General features: G+C 31.3%; 1 protein-coding gene across 1 annotated transcript in view; it reads right to left on the bottom strand.

The window, feature by feature from the left end:
- LOC137928789 (neural cell adhesion molecule 2-like) overlaps nt 1-18,606 on the bottom strand; it is a 91,231-nt gene that overhangs the window by 35,631 nt on the left and 36,994 nt on the right. The window contains exon 3 of the mRNA XM_068771761.1: nt 1,952-2,102. Coding sequence (XP_068627862.1) covers nt 1,952-2,102 — 151 coding nt within the window. The remainder of the gene's footprint in view (nt 1-1,951; nt 2,103-18,606) is intronic.

The following is an 18,606-nucleotide window of genomic DNA, read 5'->3' as shown; positions in this document are numbered from 1 at the left end:
TTTTTGCACTTAAATTAGTTTGTGATAGAAGAATATCGTATAATGCAACTGTTAACGAGTATTATATGTATATATATGACTATATATGCATTGTTTTAAAGTTCAAAGTCGATCTCGGGCTATCATGTGATCAAGCAAAATAGTAATATTAATTTATGATATATTTATTAATTTTAATCGTTGAACGTAATATTTCTTGGAAATGTGACTTTCAAAAATTTTTTTTTAAGAGTCATATTTCCAAGAAATATTCATTTGCATTGTCTGAAGCTTAACTTCGAATGGGAAAAAATACAGAGTCTACTATATATATCCTTACTTAGTATATTAAACAAACAAAAAAAGAGAGAGAGTTAAACACACGTATGGTTTTTTGATTTGTGTAAGAAGAATTAGCAGTCGGCAATACTTGTAGCTGGGGATAGGGGGAAAATTGTTCTTAAAATATATTATCAGCACATAATTCTCATAATTCGCGTATTTTTTTTTCTAAATTCTTTAAACAAAAACCCTCCGGTTTAAAGAAAGTAACAGTATAGCATTAGTCGGACTCGCAATAACACTTTAAAACCAAAAAATATCATAAAATTTTAATAGAAATAATTTGTCAGAAAGTTTTTCAAATGATTTCCTATATATAAATACATCTTAGAAAAACTTTACGTACATTAGTTTTTTTTAGTTTGCATGTTTTTTTTATTTATTATTACTTACTCTTTTCTATATTTATCAACTATTTTATTTATTTATTGTAATAAGCTATAGTTTAAAATGAAATATAAAATAAAACTAAATACTTCAAGTATAATCATTATCAGTATAAAGCATATCGCAACAATTCGTATGTATAAATAATTTAATTGAAGACCACTTATATTTGAAATTTAATTAGTCATAGCTCAGCAGTAGAGAACTTAGACTTGCGATCGTACGACGCAGGTTCGATTCCCGGGATACAGTCTTATATAATTCACAATTTGTGTATTAATTATATAGGATTACCACTGCTCACAAATAAGTTTTCAGAGGTTGGGTAGCAGCGTCCTCTGCATGCCAAAATACGATCTGCGATTGCCAAACTACCTATCGTGCGTAAAGCGTGGCGATTGGTATATCTCCCCATAGATATCTCAGGGGAAGGAATATGCCTTACATTGAGCAAAGTTCTTCCCCGGGGTTGTACGAAGATTTGAAATACTGACAACTTCGAAGATTTTTTATATAATTTTCGCGGTACATATATACTTTTACATTTATTTATTGATCTAATATTGTATTTTATCAAGTTACAATACTTTATTTTACTTCTTTACTATTTATTTATATTTAAAAAGAATTAATTATCGTATAATTACTAGCTACATTTTGTTATCTAATAGGCGTCTGAGGGCTAAAACGACGACGACGATAAAGGCTTTAATAGTTCATTAAAATAGCGTTTGAATTTAAAGTTTATTTTTATAAGTCAGGTGCGTATTATATTTCGGTCTAAAAATAAGATAGGTGCCACCTTCAAAGTTCCTCTCATCATTCACAATAGGGATTGATATAATAATTAAATTTATAATTTTAAATACTTAAAGTAAACATTTAAATTCAATATTTTTGATAAATGCTGGGTCATTCAAAAATTGTTACTGAATGTTGTGACTTCACAATTTCAAAAATATATAAACGTGAATCATTGCAATTTTTTTACAAGTAATCAAAAGTTTACAAATCATGATTTGATAGTTCTATATGAGAACCCCGAAATTGTACAAAAACTCCTGTGAAGCCCTAGTCATCCAAGTATATTGTACATAACCCACAGTCAAAGAAAGCTGTCCTTGGCTATAAAATTTATTTAATAATTGAAGTATTTCAATTGTTCCAATGTCGAGGGCTATCACAAGTACATAAAGCACTATTGTAACTACAAATAAAGCATCACGTGTTTAAAAGCACTCACCTATATACAGGATTGTCGTCCCTATACCACACGACGAGTAGTAAGCTGTCGTTACGCAGAGGCGGTCTCGAATCGCACGGAAGGTCCGCGTCCCCGCCGACAACGGACGAGACCCGTGTCACGGTACCCGTGGTGGACGTCAGCGAGCTACCTGCGATGCGGAATAAATTAATCTACATATTCTCACGTAAACATGCAAAATGTCTTCATTTACTTCTATTTGCACAAGTGTTTTCTCTACAACAAGTTGTTTTTTTTTATTTTAAACAACATTACAGACATTTTTATATCTAATATATTTCTTTATCTATATATGTCTACTTTCTTTATCTAATCCTTAATTACATTTTCAGTGTTATTCTGTGCAGTTTGCCAGCTGTAGAAAACGGAGATATTTGATATAGTATGATAATACTTTACTGGTTCCCAAACAAATTTTCAAAGGATGAATTGGCAGTAGCGTCATAGAATATACCGACAGGGATTGTGGTATATCCACCTATAGATATCTTTGTGGGAAGCCTTGCAGTGGGCGTGTATGGGCTGAAAAGCGAGTCTTATTATATTCCTTTACTTATAATACTTTACACACACACACACGCGCGCGCGCGCACACACACACGTACACAAACACACGCACACGCACACACACATTATATATTATATATTAATATTATAGAAACAGTAAAGTTGTTAAGTTAGGAAAAATTAAAAATCGTTTGTATTAAACAACCACGACGATTACCTTTATAGTTTATATTTTTAAAAAAATATGTGTTGGTTGTAAGATAGTGAGAATAAATAGAGTTATTATAATAGGCTGGGAATAATTGTTCATATTCGATTTTGTCTTCAAAATGAATCTAGCAGGTAACGAGAAGGCTCAAATATTTAACGAATGCATTCTTACCAACATATTTTATGGATTATATACTCTCGTTATCCCCAAAAAAGTCGTGAATAAACTGAGAGCGGCCAAAAGAGGCAATGAAGAGAAAGCTGTTGTGTCACACTAAGGGACAAAATGACCAATGATTGGCTCAGATATCAAAGCAAGTCACAGGTATCGGCATTAGGCCAGATTTGGGTGAGGGCCGGCACCAAAAACGGACGCTCTTTGACTGGAAAAGACCACCAGAACAGCCACAAATGGTTGAAATGCCTTAATAAAGAGGGCCTTAATCAAATGTGTTGTTGTGAAAGAAAAAGTAGAAAAACAGTATTCGCACAATTCAATTAAAAACAAGTAAAAATGCGAAAATAGCAGGTAGTTGGTTCAAGAATGTATTATTGTAAAATAAACTTAATTATTACGCTCTTTTTCAATTATAATATTCATTACAATATAATTTTAGGCATTCCTTTGTATAAAATTACTTATAGCAGACGGAAAATCTGTCAAGGGAATGCCTTTAGGCCACGTTATAATCATTAGATGAAACGAAACGCTTTTCTACACTCCATTCAAAAAGATTGTGTTTTAAATTGGATTTCCCATTTTTTAATAAAATTTCATAAATGTATTATTATTTTATATAATACATTATAATACGTGTATTTTATAAGAATATTATAGAAAAGCACAGTTTTTCAAAGCTACAGAAGATGATTGATTATAAGTGAAACACCTTAAACTAAGTGAATAGCTCATTTTTCGAAAAAGCTTATTTATATGTACATATATAAATATGGAAGGCAAGACGTGAGATTAATAGGAATAAAACATTAAAGAGAACGCGTGTGGAAACAAATACATTAACACATGCTTAGCTTGAGAGAAGAAATGCGGTAAGTTAAATATTTTCTAATATTAACCCTTTTGGCGAATAAAGTTCATTACATGTATTATATATATATATATGTATATGTATATATTTATATATATATATATATATATATATACATAAACATATATATACATAAATATATAAATATATATATATATATATATTCCTGATTTATTATCCTATTTTATGGAATTAAAACAATTTGTTTTACTCGAATATTATTTATTTACTTTTGAATCTAATTATTTATACGAAGCACTTTCGACTTATTACCAGGAGTCAATTTCCAGGGAAGAAAAGAAATTGCAAAAAACATTGTATATTTATTAAATATACATTTTTTAACACGACAGGCCAACTTATGGCAGCACAAAGTTTGCACGCACAGATAGTAAACAAAAATTAATTTTAAATATGAAGCAATCTGAATGTTGAAAATACTCTTTTTATTACATTATCACAGTTATTTTTATTTTTCTATCAATTGATTCTTGGATATAGTGCACATATATTAATTGACAACAAATGAGCAGTATATACAACACTTTGATGCTTTTACACCTAAAAGTAACCTTGTATACACTATCACATATAAACAAGTTTACCGAAAATCAAGAAATAGACATTCGTACATTAAAACGATAACCGTGTTCTCCCGTTTATTGTTACTGTAATTACGCAGTGGCATTAAGGCAAGATTACAATTTAAATCCCACTCCATACCTGTTTTTACAGGGCCATTAAACGGATTACACGAATTAATTTCCAGCCGATACTACTTACTCTGTTTCTAACTAGAGTATTTAATACAAAAATAACATAACCGTAGTTAGTATGCTCCGTAGAACGTTAAACATTGTGCTACGATTTTTCGTAGCACCTCGTAGAAGGATGATAGACGTAATTCTAGACGATTGGTCAACTTTATTTAACCTAGCGGTGCTTATACTTCATAGGTACCACAGATAGGCGTAGTCATGGAGATCGAAATATATTAATAATAAACATTTTAATTAAAAAAATGTTTTTTTCTTCTATTGTCGTTTCAACAAAGCTTTATGCAAAGTAGTTATATTATTAAAATTATACTACTACGCGACCCGCTACGTTGTCTCCACTAAAGGATCTTAAGGAACTATAGGCCATCTGTTTGGCGCGGATATGGACCTACACACTGCTACTTCAACTTGCCAATCCGCTGGACATTTCAATTACTTTCATTCGTCTATGGATCTAATCAATTCTAATTACATAATACAGTCGAATAAGAGGATATATTACGTATTAATAATAAAAAAAACACATTTACATATATAATAGTCTAGTGATTATTAAATCGAAATTTTTTTTTTGACAAATGGGCTAAATTCTTCTTTTTGAACGTATGATTTGAAGACACTAATTACAAAGAGAAATTTATTTCAAAGTAGTATGATTTGTACGAGAAAACACACTGTATGAAATCAAGGTTGAAGAAAGAATTAGTAGAAAGAAGTCTAAGATTGTTTCAACAAATTCTTTTTGGTTAAGCAGGAAGGAAATGTTAAACATAATGAAGGAAGTAATAATAGCACATTAGTTTTGTGTTGTTAACACAGAGAAATGAGAAATGAGAATGCCTTAATTTCGTATTACCGATAGCACTGTACCGTGCTTGGGAAAAAAATGTAGAGATGGGCACAGAAAAAAGGGCATGGCGCCTGAATGGAGCGGATAGTACTCCCCCCTTCGTTTCGCCTCTCACATACCTGAGGCACGGTACAGCAGTTTCAGTAGCGCTTTAATAATACAGAATATAAGTACATATGTATAAATATAAATTCTAATGTACAAGAGAAATGGTCTTGTAGATAATTAGAATAAATGGATATGAACTGAGCCGAGTAAACTGATGATTAGCACGTAATTGTTATTGGATAGGTCGGCGTTAACGGTACGCGTGGAGCCTGAAAATCGGGCACCTATCCCGCTAACGCTTTCATCGTAACATTCAACCATTATCCGATGTAACTTTATCGTGAGTAACGCTGAATTGTTTCGTGTAACGTTCTGCCGAACATCGAGACAGTGTTTATTATAATAGCTCAGTAATATAAATAGATTCTCACCCTCTTTCATATAGTATTAACCTACATAACGTCCTGTAGAGCGAGTCCCGTGAAAGCGACCGGAAAGTTTCACACAAAATGAAGTAAAAAACGCAAAGACATGATATTTTTATTCACAATTCTTAAAAAAAAAACAAATGACAGTAAAATATATCGCAATTTCACTATTTACATTATGCGTGTTTATGTTTTGTGTATCTTTTTTAAAAAAAAAGAACTTCAGATGTCGAGCTTTTATGCAGTACTGAACAAGAAAAAAAATAAAACAGAAGTAAATTTCAGGGGACCGAGAAGTAATGCCGCTTTCTTAATTTAAATTCACACGACTACATTCTTAAAAAGTATTTATTTCTAATCAACAATATATTCAACTTCGTTATTAACAACCTTTTGCCATTTAGTATACAAATTTTCAATGCCGGAGCGGTAAAAATCAATCGGTATTTCTGTGAAATATGTTGACAGAAACGACATCATTTTCCGGTTCCTCTAATATTAATATAATGCAGTTGTTATACTAGAGATACATAGTTGTCTACTATCGCAGGATTGTTACCCCGCGACATTCTTCAAACAACGGTGTTGTTGCGGACATCGCACTAACAAACGTAGTAACAAACAAACGAAATGCCATTAGATACGCACGACTATCGGAATCCTTTATGATATTATACCTACTGTACATAAACAGCGGTGTAATTTTGTCAATACAGTATTCCATATGGAACAATTATGCGGTTTACTTAACACAACAGTGTTTCATTTCAGATAGGATAGAGAACTTATATGCTAATAATAGTATATCTATAAATTTTGCGTCTTATAAAATAATATATATACATTTATATATGTATATACATAGAATACTGTAAAAAGTTTCGCTTGAGAGTTTCGTAAGAGTCGAATCCGTATCGAAGAAATTCTTGATGAACTACGTCTGTCGATTTAACTTTCGTAATCGATGACTGCAGATGAAAGAGGAAATTCTTTTAGATGAAGTCACATTCCGGACTATGGAATTGGGCGCATTCGAAATTCAAAAAATAAGTTTTATATATCTTTATTGATATAGGCATTTACACGCATTTTTGCGTCGGCAATTATTTTAAGATTATAAATAGTAAGCTACCACTGGCCCAGTATGCCGATCTGCTAAGGAAATTATGTCAAAAATTCAAAAGTTGCTTTTTAATTTATATATCATTGTCATATTTTCTAAATAAAATATGACTATGATATATAACCTTATAATATCAACCGTGAAAATGTGTCAACAAAACAAGTTTCACACATTTCAATCAGTTAAAAACTCTTACATGCTATAATAAATTTTATTTGATAATATATTTCTAATTTTAGATTTAAAACTCACAAAAGCAAGGTCTAATATATGTCGTGAAACTTTATTACATAAGCGAGCAGTGACCTGAAAGTGAAGATTGGTTAAGCAATATAAATAAGCAGTATAATCAAAGTAGAATAATTAAAATATTAACGAGATGAATATGGAAATATTACAACATATTTATATAAATATTTATAACACGGTTTTAATGGGTCATAGAAAATATTTTTTACAACACAATCTAATTACTAAACATTCTCGTTATAACAAAATATAAATAAATGTTACTTAGTTATTGGTAGCACCATCTTCTTGATAGGGGATACAGGATGTCGCCACAGATTTTTACAATATCACAATCTAAGGTAATATTGATAATAGGCTTCTTATAGTAATAAGAATACAAAATATAAAAGCTGAGGCTAACAAATGTAATAATAAAAATTAAAAGGTTAATCATTAAAAAGATCTCTCTCTCTCTCTCTCTCTCTCCCTCTCCTGAGCTTTATTAATCCCATCTAATTATGGGGTCTGCTTTCCTTATCTTCTTTCTCTAAATCGCGCGATTGGACACGTCGTTCGCGGAAACTTTGCAGGCAGTCATGTCTTTTGCCATGGTATCTGCCCTTCTTGTTTTCGATCTTCCTCTGCTTCTGAACCCAAATATGTTTAGATCCATAGCAACATTCCCCACGTGTTCAGGAGATCTCCTCTTTACGTGTCCGTACCGTTACAAAAAAGCCAATAACGATCATAGAAAAGATTATAATAAAAATATAACATTGTGACAAATGTGGTGATGGAGAGAAGGCGAATTATGACCAGAATGTAAATAAAATTTATAGAGTGAAAGAAAGATTTCGTAAAGGATGAAAGAAGAAAAACCAAGAATAAAATACTGAATAAATATTTCGTAATCCAAATCCTTGTCGTATATTAAGTAGTCATAAAATTAAATGTTACTAGCGGTGAAACTAAAACATACAAACAACAGAGCGTTTAATTACACCACTAAAACGGCGAACTTTTTAGATGTTAGTAAATATTATTGTGCACCAATATTACTGTGAACAAGTTCAATAGCTGTTTAGCTTTTATAAATTTTAATTAATAAAAATTATTTGCACTTTTCATCATTTCTAGTCTATCTAAAATACAGAATCTAGACGACATATTCAAAATCAATGCTTCCGGAAATAATAAATCACCCAAGTATTAAAAAACGTTTTAAAAACAACAGAATTTCCAAAAATAAATAAATTAATTTATTTTACAGTGATAATGTTAAACAGATTTTTTGGAAAAAGGTGTACAAGCCAACCTTATTAAGCTTTTGAATTTAGAACGAACCAGCCTGTACATGTATAATAAATTACAATCAAACAAAAAAAAACATTCGCAAACAAAAATTAAAAAAGTTATTTACAATACCGCTGTACTAAAATCAACATATAGAAACTTCCGTTTAGATGTATAGAAAAGATATCGGAAAGTTCTTCCAGCTTTTTCATATAAATAAAAGTTATTAGAACTTGTCAACCCTGAAAACGTATTGAGCGTAAAACGACCCAGAAGCGACCCCGATGTAGGCTGCGCTGGAATCGGTCCCTAGAGGTAAACCTTTACCAATAATGTACGTCAATATGTCACTTATGTAAGCCCGCTTAATACGAGTTTTTATAATTGCAAAATTTTAAGCTCCTATTGACTAATTGCTAACTTTCTGATAATTAAGTAACCTTTGCATCGTATGATATTATCCGTATCGCTATCGTTTTTGTTAATAAGTACTACATTATGTATTAGTCAATATAAATGACTCAATTTAGAAACTGACACAGATTTTGTTTTTAAATATAGACGGAAAACACTCCGTATTTATATGGATTTTGGTGTTATTAGAGATTTGGCTTAAAGCGATTCAAAAGCTACGTTTACACCTACAGAAAACAATTAGAAATGTTCATATATGATTAACCCCTATCCAGTTTAGAGTCTGCATTATATGTAATTGTACACATATGACATTTGTTAATATAATATGTATTACTGTTTTAACAGATATATGGCAGCATTTTTTTTTAATACCATCACTTTTTCAAATAAAACTGTGAAGTATCCACGATAATTATTCGCATTTATTTTCCAAAGATTGGCGCTTCTGTATGAAACAGGAAATGACTTGAAAATTTATATATATAAATATATATATATATATATATACATGTGTGTGTGTGTATATTTAAGTGCGGTAATTATATATTCTTCCTTCTTCCCCAAAAATTTCTATGGGGAAGATATACCAAAATCACCATGCTTGGCAGGCGGGTTTGCGATCGCAGTGTGGTATTGTGGTACGCAGAGGACACTGCTGCCCATCCTCTGGAAACTTATTTGTAAACAGTGGCATGTAATTAATGCAAGTCGAATCGAATCCGCGACCTGCGATCGCTAGTGTCAATCCTTACCACTGGCCAACCACTGCTCGTATGCTACTTTAGGAAAGTACTAGGAGAATTATTCAAAAAAAAATCGAGCTGTTTATCATTAAACAGAAAATACCAAAGTGTTACGGATTTTTAAGTGATTTAAAAGCTTGGAAATGATTTGCTCTATTACTGTATAGAAGATACTGAGAAATCCACCGTCTGTGTTTCTTATGCGATCTTCTTAGGACCCGTTAGATACACCCAAGTTTTAAAATAAAGAAAGCATTATAGAGGAGCTCAACCTTATCCAGGTAATAAATACCAAGTCTAAGTTATAAACTTTCGGGCGTTCCTAAGACGGAATGCATATATATCCAATATATTATCTACGAGTGAAGCCCGAGTGGAAATCTGCCTCCAAATCCTGTAAAATTGTAGTACATAGCGACCCGAGCCCAGGCTTCCTAGGGAGCATCGCTCTTTGTTACGTTAAAAGAGGTGTTGAGCTATAAAAATGGAATCATAAAAATGAAATTTTCAAATGCCATTTGAGTATACTTCTAACATTATGGCATAACATACATAGATGGTAGCTCTAAGTTCTCCTAAGGCTTTATAAATTTATTATACATTTTTAAACCAAAAAACAAAACAAAAAGACTGTAAAAGAATTATGAGGTACGTTTCGTAATATAAACATTTATTACTGTGAATCATAATTAACAATTCGTATTTGCTTTAGTACGTTTTATTATATGACCATAAAGGTATAATGGGCGAAAATTTCTGTATACATATGTGCAAATGGACGTTATAATATTTGGCATTCATTATGAACATAATAATTATTTTGTACATTCAAGAACTCAAGTGGTTATTTCCGCGGATACAGAGGTTTCGAGGTTTTGCTCGCTGACCCGGAAATTTTACTTGCGAGTGTATTTCAAGTAGTCGCGGTGGTAAAGAAACGAGAATGATATATATATTTTTTTATGATTTAACTTTTGTAAATTTCTAGTGTTAAATATTTTTATTTATGAATTTCTTGTTTTATCGTCATCATAATTTCAACCGCAGGACATACATTTATACATACAGACCTCTTACAGAAATTTTATAAGATCGGTTGGCCTGCATAATGCGTTTCATAGCAAACTTAATAAATAATAAATTATTATTTTCACGTCTAAATAAAAATATAATAAAAGCTCTAATCGGAAAATAATTTGTGAGTAAAAAATAATTTAAACACTGCTGTCTAATATTCAAATCAAAAAGACGTTTATAGACGCTTTCAAACTACAATATCGATTAACGTAAAATATTAAAATATTATCACATTACTATTGAATTCTTATAGAGTTAAAACTAGAATAAATATTTTGTATGTATTCGTTATGAACTTTTAAGGCATGAAATCAATGAATTGGTTACTCTGAAATATGTTTAATTTAATTGTTTTAAATGGAAAAATATTCTTTAACAGTCTATTGCGAGTTGCGAGATAAAATATTTTCTAATTCTAATTCTTACGGATTATTGAAAAATACTCATTTTAAAAATCTTTGTGTGTTTTTATTTTATGAAATCATTTATTCACACAATGTTATCGGGAGAGCTTGCTTTAGAGAAACATCTTGTCACTTGCTCACTTATTCACTTCAGTTTACACGCTCTTACACATATGTTCTTCCATATGATTTTATTAGTATATTAATTTATCTGTAATCTAGTATTGCCATAAGTTAGGTCATAACAAAAAAAAATTAATATGGCTAAACATGACCAGTGTTAGTATTGTTATATATGAAAGCAGCCGTCAGAAGTTGTAAATGAATTTGGTTGGCGAAATAAATATTTTTAGGGCATAATTTTTTAATTAATTTATAATTGGTAAGTCAACACTAAAACATATATATGTCTATGTTAGTTACAAATTTGATACATAGATATTGGCTTTTAGTAAAGATGAATAAATCTAAATAATCTTAAATCATAACTTACTAAATAATAATAAGATGTAGGGGTACTATGCGTTTCGATTCTACGTTTCGGATCCGCAGGCAGAGAAAGGAACAACCTTCGGGATTTTTTATTTCATCACATCAGAGTGAACAGATTCTTACTGAGTTTACGTGCTTTATTTTTTTTGCCTTTGCTTTCCAAGTTGTGATCGATAATAAAAAAATTGAAAAATGAAATAATGCCAAAAATAGGGTAATCGTTTGACTGGCTTTAAAACCGCGACACAGTGCTTTATCCCTTTATACGAGTTTTGGGTGAAAAAATAGACAGTAAAAAGATGATAGCATTATAACTCATCGAAGGAAAATATGAATTTGATTTTAAAAGAAAAAAATAATTTCTGTTTATTGTTTGTTCAAAATACAAAAATAATTATTAAAATTGACTACGTTTGTCTAAATGACAGTGTTTCGTTTGGCATCATGAAATCCTAATATGTTCCGCAGTTTTCGTGTGGTCTTGCAAGAATTGCTTAGCAGACAAACAATTAAATTAATTTTAAACAAATTATACTATTATACAAAAAAAAATTGGAAAACATTTTACGATTTGTTACTATTTTCAACATCTGTCATAGAATCATACATACTTAATAATAAGTTAGTTTCTGTTCTTGTTTACTCTTCTAACGAAACAATAGATTTGTATTGTCCTATTAGGATATATTTTTAAAATCCAGTGCCCTGTTTGAATGAACCTTCTAATCCAAGCCCCGCATTACTTTCACTTAAATTAAGTTTACTAAGTGTACATAAAACAACTGTACAACATTTAGAAAGTTATTCCCTCCACTTCGAAACTTTAAGGGTAACTAAGAAATTAAATTTTTGAATATTTTACGATATAAATTTTAAATTTGCGTATAATCCGATAAATTGGGATGAGTGTAAAATTTTGCATGTACTTTAATTTTCTGCTGTTTTTTCGTTCATCTGATAGGCGCCCACTGTAAGTTATAGGCCTTGCCCAAAGATCCCTCAAAAATCGGTACTGCGCTGCCCGGATGCAGCGACTTCCCGCTATCTCAATTATGTCATTGGTCCACCTAGTATTAAGATTTACCTACGCCGCGTCTACCGACTCGTGGTTGCCACTCGAGAACCTTTTGACCTGGCGTGTACAATAAAGCATATTAACCTACCATATAGGAATTCTTCGGAGAGGCGTCAAGGAAATACTTCCAAGACGCCGTACACCACCCGAACCATCTGGTGGCCCAAGCGGCGAGTTACAGCCAGTTACCAGAAGAAAACCCGACAACAGAAAAGCGTAGGCCACGCCACGCAATACCGAAGGAGAACGCACCGATTCCGAAAGGAACCAAAAGACGCCACCCAAAAAAAACCAAGGGGGGCCCCAAAAAAGAAGGTCACACACAAAGTGACGAGACACGCCTAAGCAAGAGGGCCTACCGAATAGTAGCTAACAGGAGATAGAAGAAAGAAGACGACACACCGACGCCGACACCAACAGCGACAACGGAGAACAGCAGAGAAGACAGCAGCAACACATCAAGTCCTACACAGCGCACCGACGCGTCGAGAGGCGAATATAGTATAGCATTAGGAAATTTTTGTTAGCTCCCTGAAACCAACTTAGTTGTAACAGCCTCACTAAGCTAAATACAAATTCAACACCCAGAATACAGAAAGCATATTAAATTAAACTTACAGACATAAACAAAAAATATTAACAAGTATATTAAATACTAACTTATGTAATTGAATCTAAAAAGATTTTAAGTATTTCAGTATGTCAAAATGAGTGAAACTTCGTTATTTGAATCATTTACGGGATTTATGTTACAATTTCTACATAAAACATTTTTGATATAATTTAAAAAAAAACAACTGTTGAGTTTTGGCCAGTTCTCAGCAACTCGGCATTCCCATCTAGTGGTAGCGTAATCACAGTTTGACCACAATGACCTTTTTATAAATTAAAAAATAATTGACGATTCAAAAGTGCGTATAAATGTCTATTCTTATGAAAAAAAAAATTGTAACTTTCTAAGTTTGATTTAAAACCATACGACATTTGTAAAATGCGGTCATCTGTTGACTCAAACTTCCGTCATTAAACCTATCTGTTTCTAGATAACAGAAACGTGAAGGCTTCCCGCGTGTCGATTTGCATCGCATCTCGTCCGCAACGATTCGGTCAAATACACTTCCTATAGCAGCTTTTCCCATTCCCCAGCTCTGTCCCACTTTTGGCACTTTTCCAAATTTCAAACGCAATTCAAAGGAAGGATTCCGTTTTAAAGGCAATATGCTCTTAGATGGAAATGTTTTTTTTTTAGCCAATCTACATGAATTGTTAAAATTGAGAATATTTTTTTAATTTTTCGCGATTTAGTTCTAAATGTTAATATTTATTTAATGCTTTTATTGACTTTAATTTCAAAATTGCATGCCAAAGACATTAAATATTTGCCTCATTTCGACCTCTAGATGGGCCGACAGCATATTCAAGGTCGCGGAAAGACGCTGTATGGATATGAAAACAGGTGTACGTATATACATACATGGAATAAAGTTCCTAAAATAAGTTCCTTAAGTTTAAATCTAGTATTAAACGAAAAAGCGTTCAAAAGTTTTAGTTCAACGAAATGTGTGAAACTTGTTTTGTACACAACACCTAAATTATTTTAAAAAATATTATTTAAAACACCAACAGTAAAATTTCTCGGCGGCTCTTTTCAAAAACGCATGTAAATGCCTTCTTGAATAAAGATTTCAAATTAAATATTTTTAAATATAAAAAAACATGTTTTTAATAAAATTACAAACAAAGGTATATTTTCAATTATCAGTCTTAACGGTTAGGATATTGAATTTAAATTTGCTAGAAATTTGCCAGTAGCGGTGTTTATGTGAAATATATTTGAATAAAGTATATTTCAGTAAATTATTTAACAACAACGAATATATATATATATATCGTATTTTTCAATATACAATGTTCATCATGGCGGAAAAGTAAACATTTGATTTTCCTTTTTTGCGACGTTTATTTATTTTTCTCGTCATCATTTTTCCACACTTTTCTGGAAAAAAAATTTAAATTTATATTTCACACGTAAATTTACCTTGTTTACACGTACGTACACGTATTTTTACCTTGTTTAAATATTAATAATTTACTGTATCTTATAGCCAAAATATATTTGTTAGTTGATTTACCAACTTACTCATGCTTGTTTTAATTTGAAAATAAAATCAACATATATCTGTGAAGTTAATAAATCATAAAATTCGAGAATAAAAATGAAATATATCAAAATTCTTTCATAGCATTCACTGAGTTAAAAAAGTTTATACGTAGCTATATGGAACACCTCGTGAAAAATCCTCGCACGTATTTTCTTCAAAGCTGTGGATTACAGGGGATTTGACGTGTTCACAAAGCGCGTAAAGACCGCGACTGGAATAGAGGCGTTGAAAAGCATTGTCCTCTCATCTCATTCAAAACGAGTGGTCGAGACACAAGTCGTTAGATAATCCGTTACAACGAGGCGAGGGTGATACAGCACTTGTACAGTATTAGCTACGCTCGCGGAGAACTCTATGCTTTCAGTCGTCAGAAATCAACCTCGCAATTAAACCGTGGTAGGGGCAATTCGAATAACATTCTCTGTCCTTTTTAAACTTCACCGAGACGTAATAACTAGCACTGTTAAACTGCTGACAACACGCACTTGTGACTACACGTTACCATTGTACATTTTTTCATTCTTTGTCACTGGTAAAAAAAAATAATTACCGTGACTATATTTATGGTTTTTTAATGAAGCCGTTTCGAAAAGATTTTTGTTTGCATTTTCGATATTAGGTTCACGTTTTGTTAGAGTTATGATATCGTCTCTGCTTACGAGTGATAAAGGAGGTCATTGTGAAGCAATATGCATGTCGCAGAACAAAAAAATCCGAAAAGTATGTGACATTCTCTGATCCGCACCGGGCTCGCCTGATGGATTATGTCCCGTGCGTTCTATTTGACGAGATACTTATCCCGACAGTGATAACAGTATCCTGTTAATAAATGTTTTATTTATAAATACGTGTTACAATTACAACATATTTCAGAGTGTTTATTAATTTAACTTTTTAAAACTAAACAAATATTCCTACTCTTAAAGAGTTATAGTGACATATTTTTTCTCTTCATAACAACCTTCTTCGTAACTTTTACGAAATTATAAAAAACAAAATTATCCGAATTTCCAGGGCCACCAAAGTTGAGAACAGCAAGACATTTAATAAATAAGGCGATTCCTTTCAATTTATTTGCTTACTTATATACATAACGCTGTTTTGCAACAAAAATTAAAGTTTTTAATTAACAAATAAAAAATAGGGGTTGCTGGTTGGTTGTTGAAAATTTAGTTTTGCATGTATTTTTATATGCTGTATCATAAAATAATAAAAACAAAAAAATGTCGTCAAAAAATTAAACAAAAATTTTTAAGGGTGAACAACTCTTATCACTTAGGGGTATCGAAAATAGATAGTATCCGATTGTCAGACCTACTGAATACGCATATAAAATTTGGTAATAATCGGTCGAGCCGTTTCGGAGAAGTACGGTAACTAACATTGTGACATGGAAATTTCATATATTAGATCTGAATCTGCTGAAATCAAAGACATGACATTTAAATTGTCGATATTATTATTTAAATTGTCGATTCCATTTAAAACCTTATTCTTCAATTTTTTTAACACTGCCATTACAAAAATTCCACTGCTTTACCCATCGGCGACCGCAATTCGCGCCATCATAACACCATTATTAACAGTGCCATCAGGTGTCAAGGTTTAACAGCCACTGATTTACCAACATTATTTATGACAAATGCAAAGACACAAATGGAATAAATAATCAGTTTAATGTATTAGATGTATAAACATGTTTTGGAAAACAACGATATACTCGTTTATTGTAAGAACCTTTGTTCGTTCCATATGTTGAATGGCGCCTTACACGAAGAAAAACAAAAAAGACGTCACAAATGAGAATTTAAAAGCGTAAGCTCCTTGAAGATTACCGTCAAGTATACAACAGGCAATATCGTAAGGTATACTCAATGTCAAAACAAACTGAATATAAAGCACCTTTTCACCGACTCTGTTAAGCTCAGTATAACATTATTTTTCGTTAAGGTTGAAAAATGTTTTTATGCCACCTTCCATTAAGTAGAGCGTTTATCAGTTGCCTTCTTATGACAAAAGAAACCTTGGGAGGCTTACGAAACCTTTTTTCTTGTAACACAATTGCGAGTTTACTTGAAAAAAAACTTGAGAAATTGGCTAAAATTTTCTCAGAGACACGACCCTTCAGATAATTTTAAAGACAACAATCATAAAATATAATAATTAACAGATGATACGAAATTTCCGAAGTTTTAATCTTGTCGAAATACATGTCAAGAGGTTCCCTAGAGCTTTAAAAATAGGGGACGTCCTAGGTGTATTTGCAAGGCGCCGTGAAAAACTGGCTGTACCAAAGTAACGACTGCATAAACTCTATAATTCATCTGTAATAAACTGAATTAGATTTTTTAAATGGATTACCAAAAATCATTATTGGACTACCATTTACAAAATTCAAAACACATAGTAAACCGATGGAAAAGACTATTAAATAGACGAATATTTATATGACAATAATCCTTAGCAATGATGTCGCTAGATCGAATAAAAATATAATATCATGTAGGGTATATCTCATAGAGTGTATATATTTAAATATGTATTGTTAAACTTTTTTAAAAAAAGTATTGTTGTGGAGTTTCTTCCTACGTCTTCTTTACTACTAAATACCTTGTAAAGCAGAGTAGTGTCAAAAATAAAATAAATTAAAAAAAAATCGATCAATAACAGTTCTGTTAAAAGTTACAACGTTGAATAAATTAATTTCATCTTTAATCTTCATCTTCATTGTTCATGGGAGTTCTACAAGGATCTATTCTAATACCTATGTTAAGAATAACAGTGAGAACACTACTTACACTCTTAATGAATTTAAAGATGATATAATTCACTGAAAAAGATATATTCGCCCCCAGGCCAATTCAATTTTTAATAACATGTAATTGTATATTATTTAAAAAATATTTATATACCCCCTAAATTTCTTTCGAATGTTCTTCTCTAAGATATTTATCATCTGGATAAATGATAGACTCATGACGTCAATAAGACACATAATCTGTGCTATTTTGAATAAAGAATTATAATTGTTTCAACATCATAAAGAATATAAATTTGAACTTATTCATTAATATCAATCGTATCATAAATATTGAATGCCTTTGAATAGTCTAACAAAGACTCATCGTCCATTCTTTTGTTTCAGAAATTATTGAAGTCCGCCGATCCACAATGTAACTATGACGGGTTACTCTAATACCATCTCTGGGGAGTGTATTGCTGCGAAAGCGGGGCTTATGTTGGTTTATTTTATCAAACGCTTATGACGTATAAAAATACGTTTTGGATTCCGAAACTTTTTTTATTATGTTTTGTTAATTATAAATATTCACTCACAATTACTATTTATTTATATAATTTCTGTATGTAGAAACAGTTATAGAAATGTTTAAAATACAGATTCGTTAGGAAAGCCTTTGTCCTGCAGTATATCCCTCTCACAGCTGAAACGAATAACAGAAAAAAAATACATTTTTTTTAATATTGACAATTTGATTAATGTAGTATAGCAGCAGTGACCAACCTGTGGCTCTCGATCCACATGCGGTTCTTTTAAAGATGTGACTCTTGATAATAATATTATTTATTTAAAATTATTTAAAAAATAATGTCGTATAAGTATTATTAAATAAGCAGCATATGAATGAAGTACTGATAAATGTTCACAAAGTTTATAGAAATATCAAGAGAAACAAAATTTGGTTTTATTTATGATGTTTATAACAATAAACATGTTTTGTGTTTTA

The sequence above is a fragment of the Battus philenor genome, unplaced genomic scaffold (assembly GCF_028537555.1).
Source record: "Battus philenor isolate CCGP_79_NKW_IND1 unplaced genomic scaffold, ilBatPhil1.0.hap1 SCAF_4, whole genome shotgun sequence".
Taxonomy (NCBI): Eukaryota; Metazoa; Arthropoda; class Insecta; order Lepidoptera; family Papilionidae; genus Battus; species Battus philenor.
Note: the sequence above shows the minus strand (reverse complement) of the source record. Positions and strands in the feature narration are given on the sequence as shown.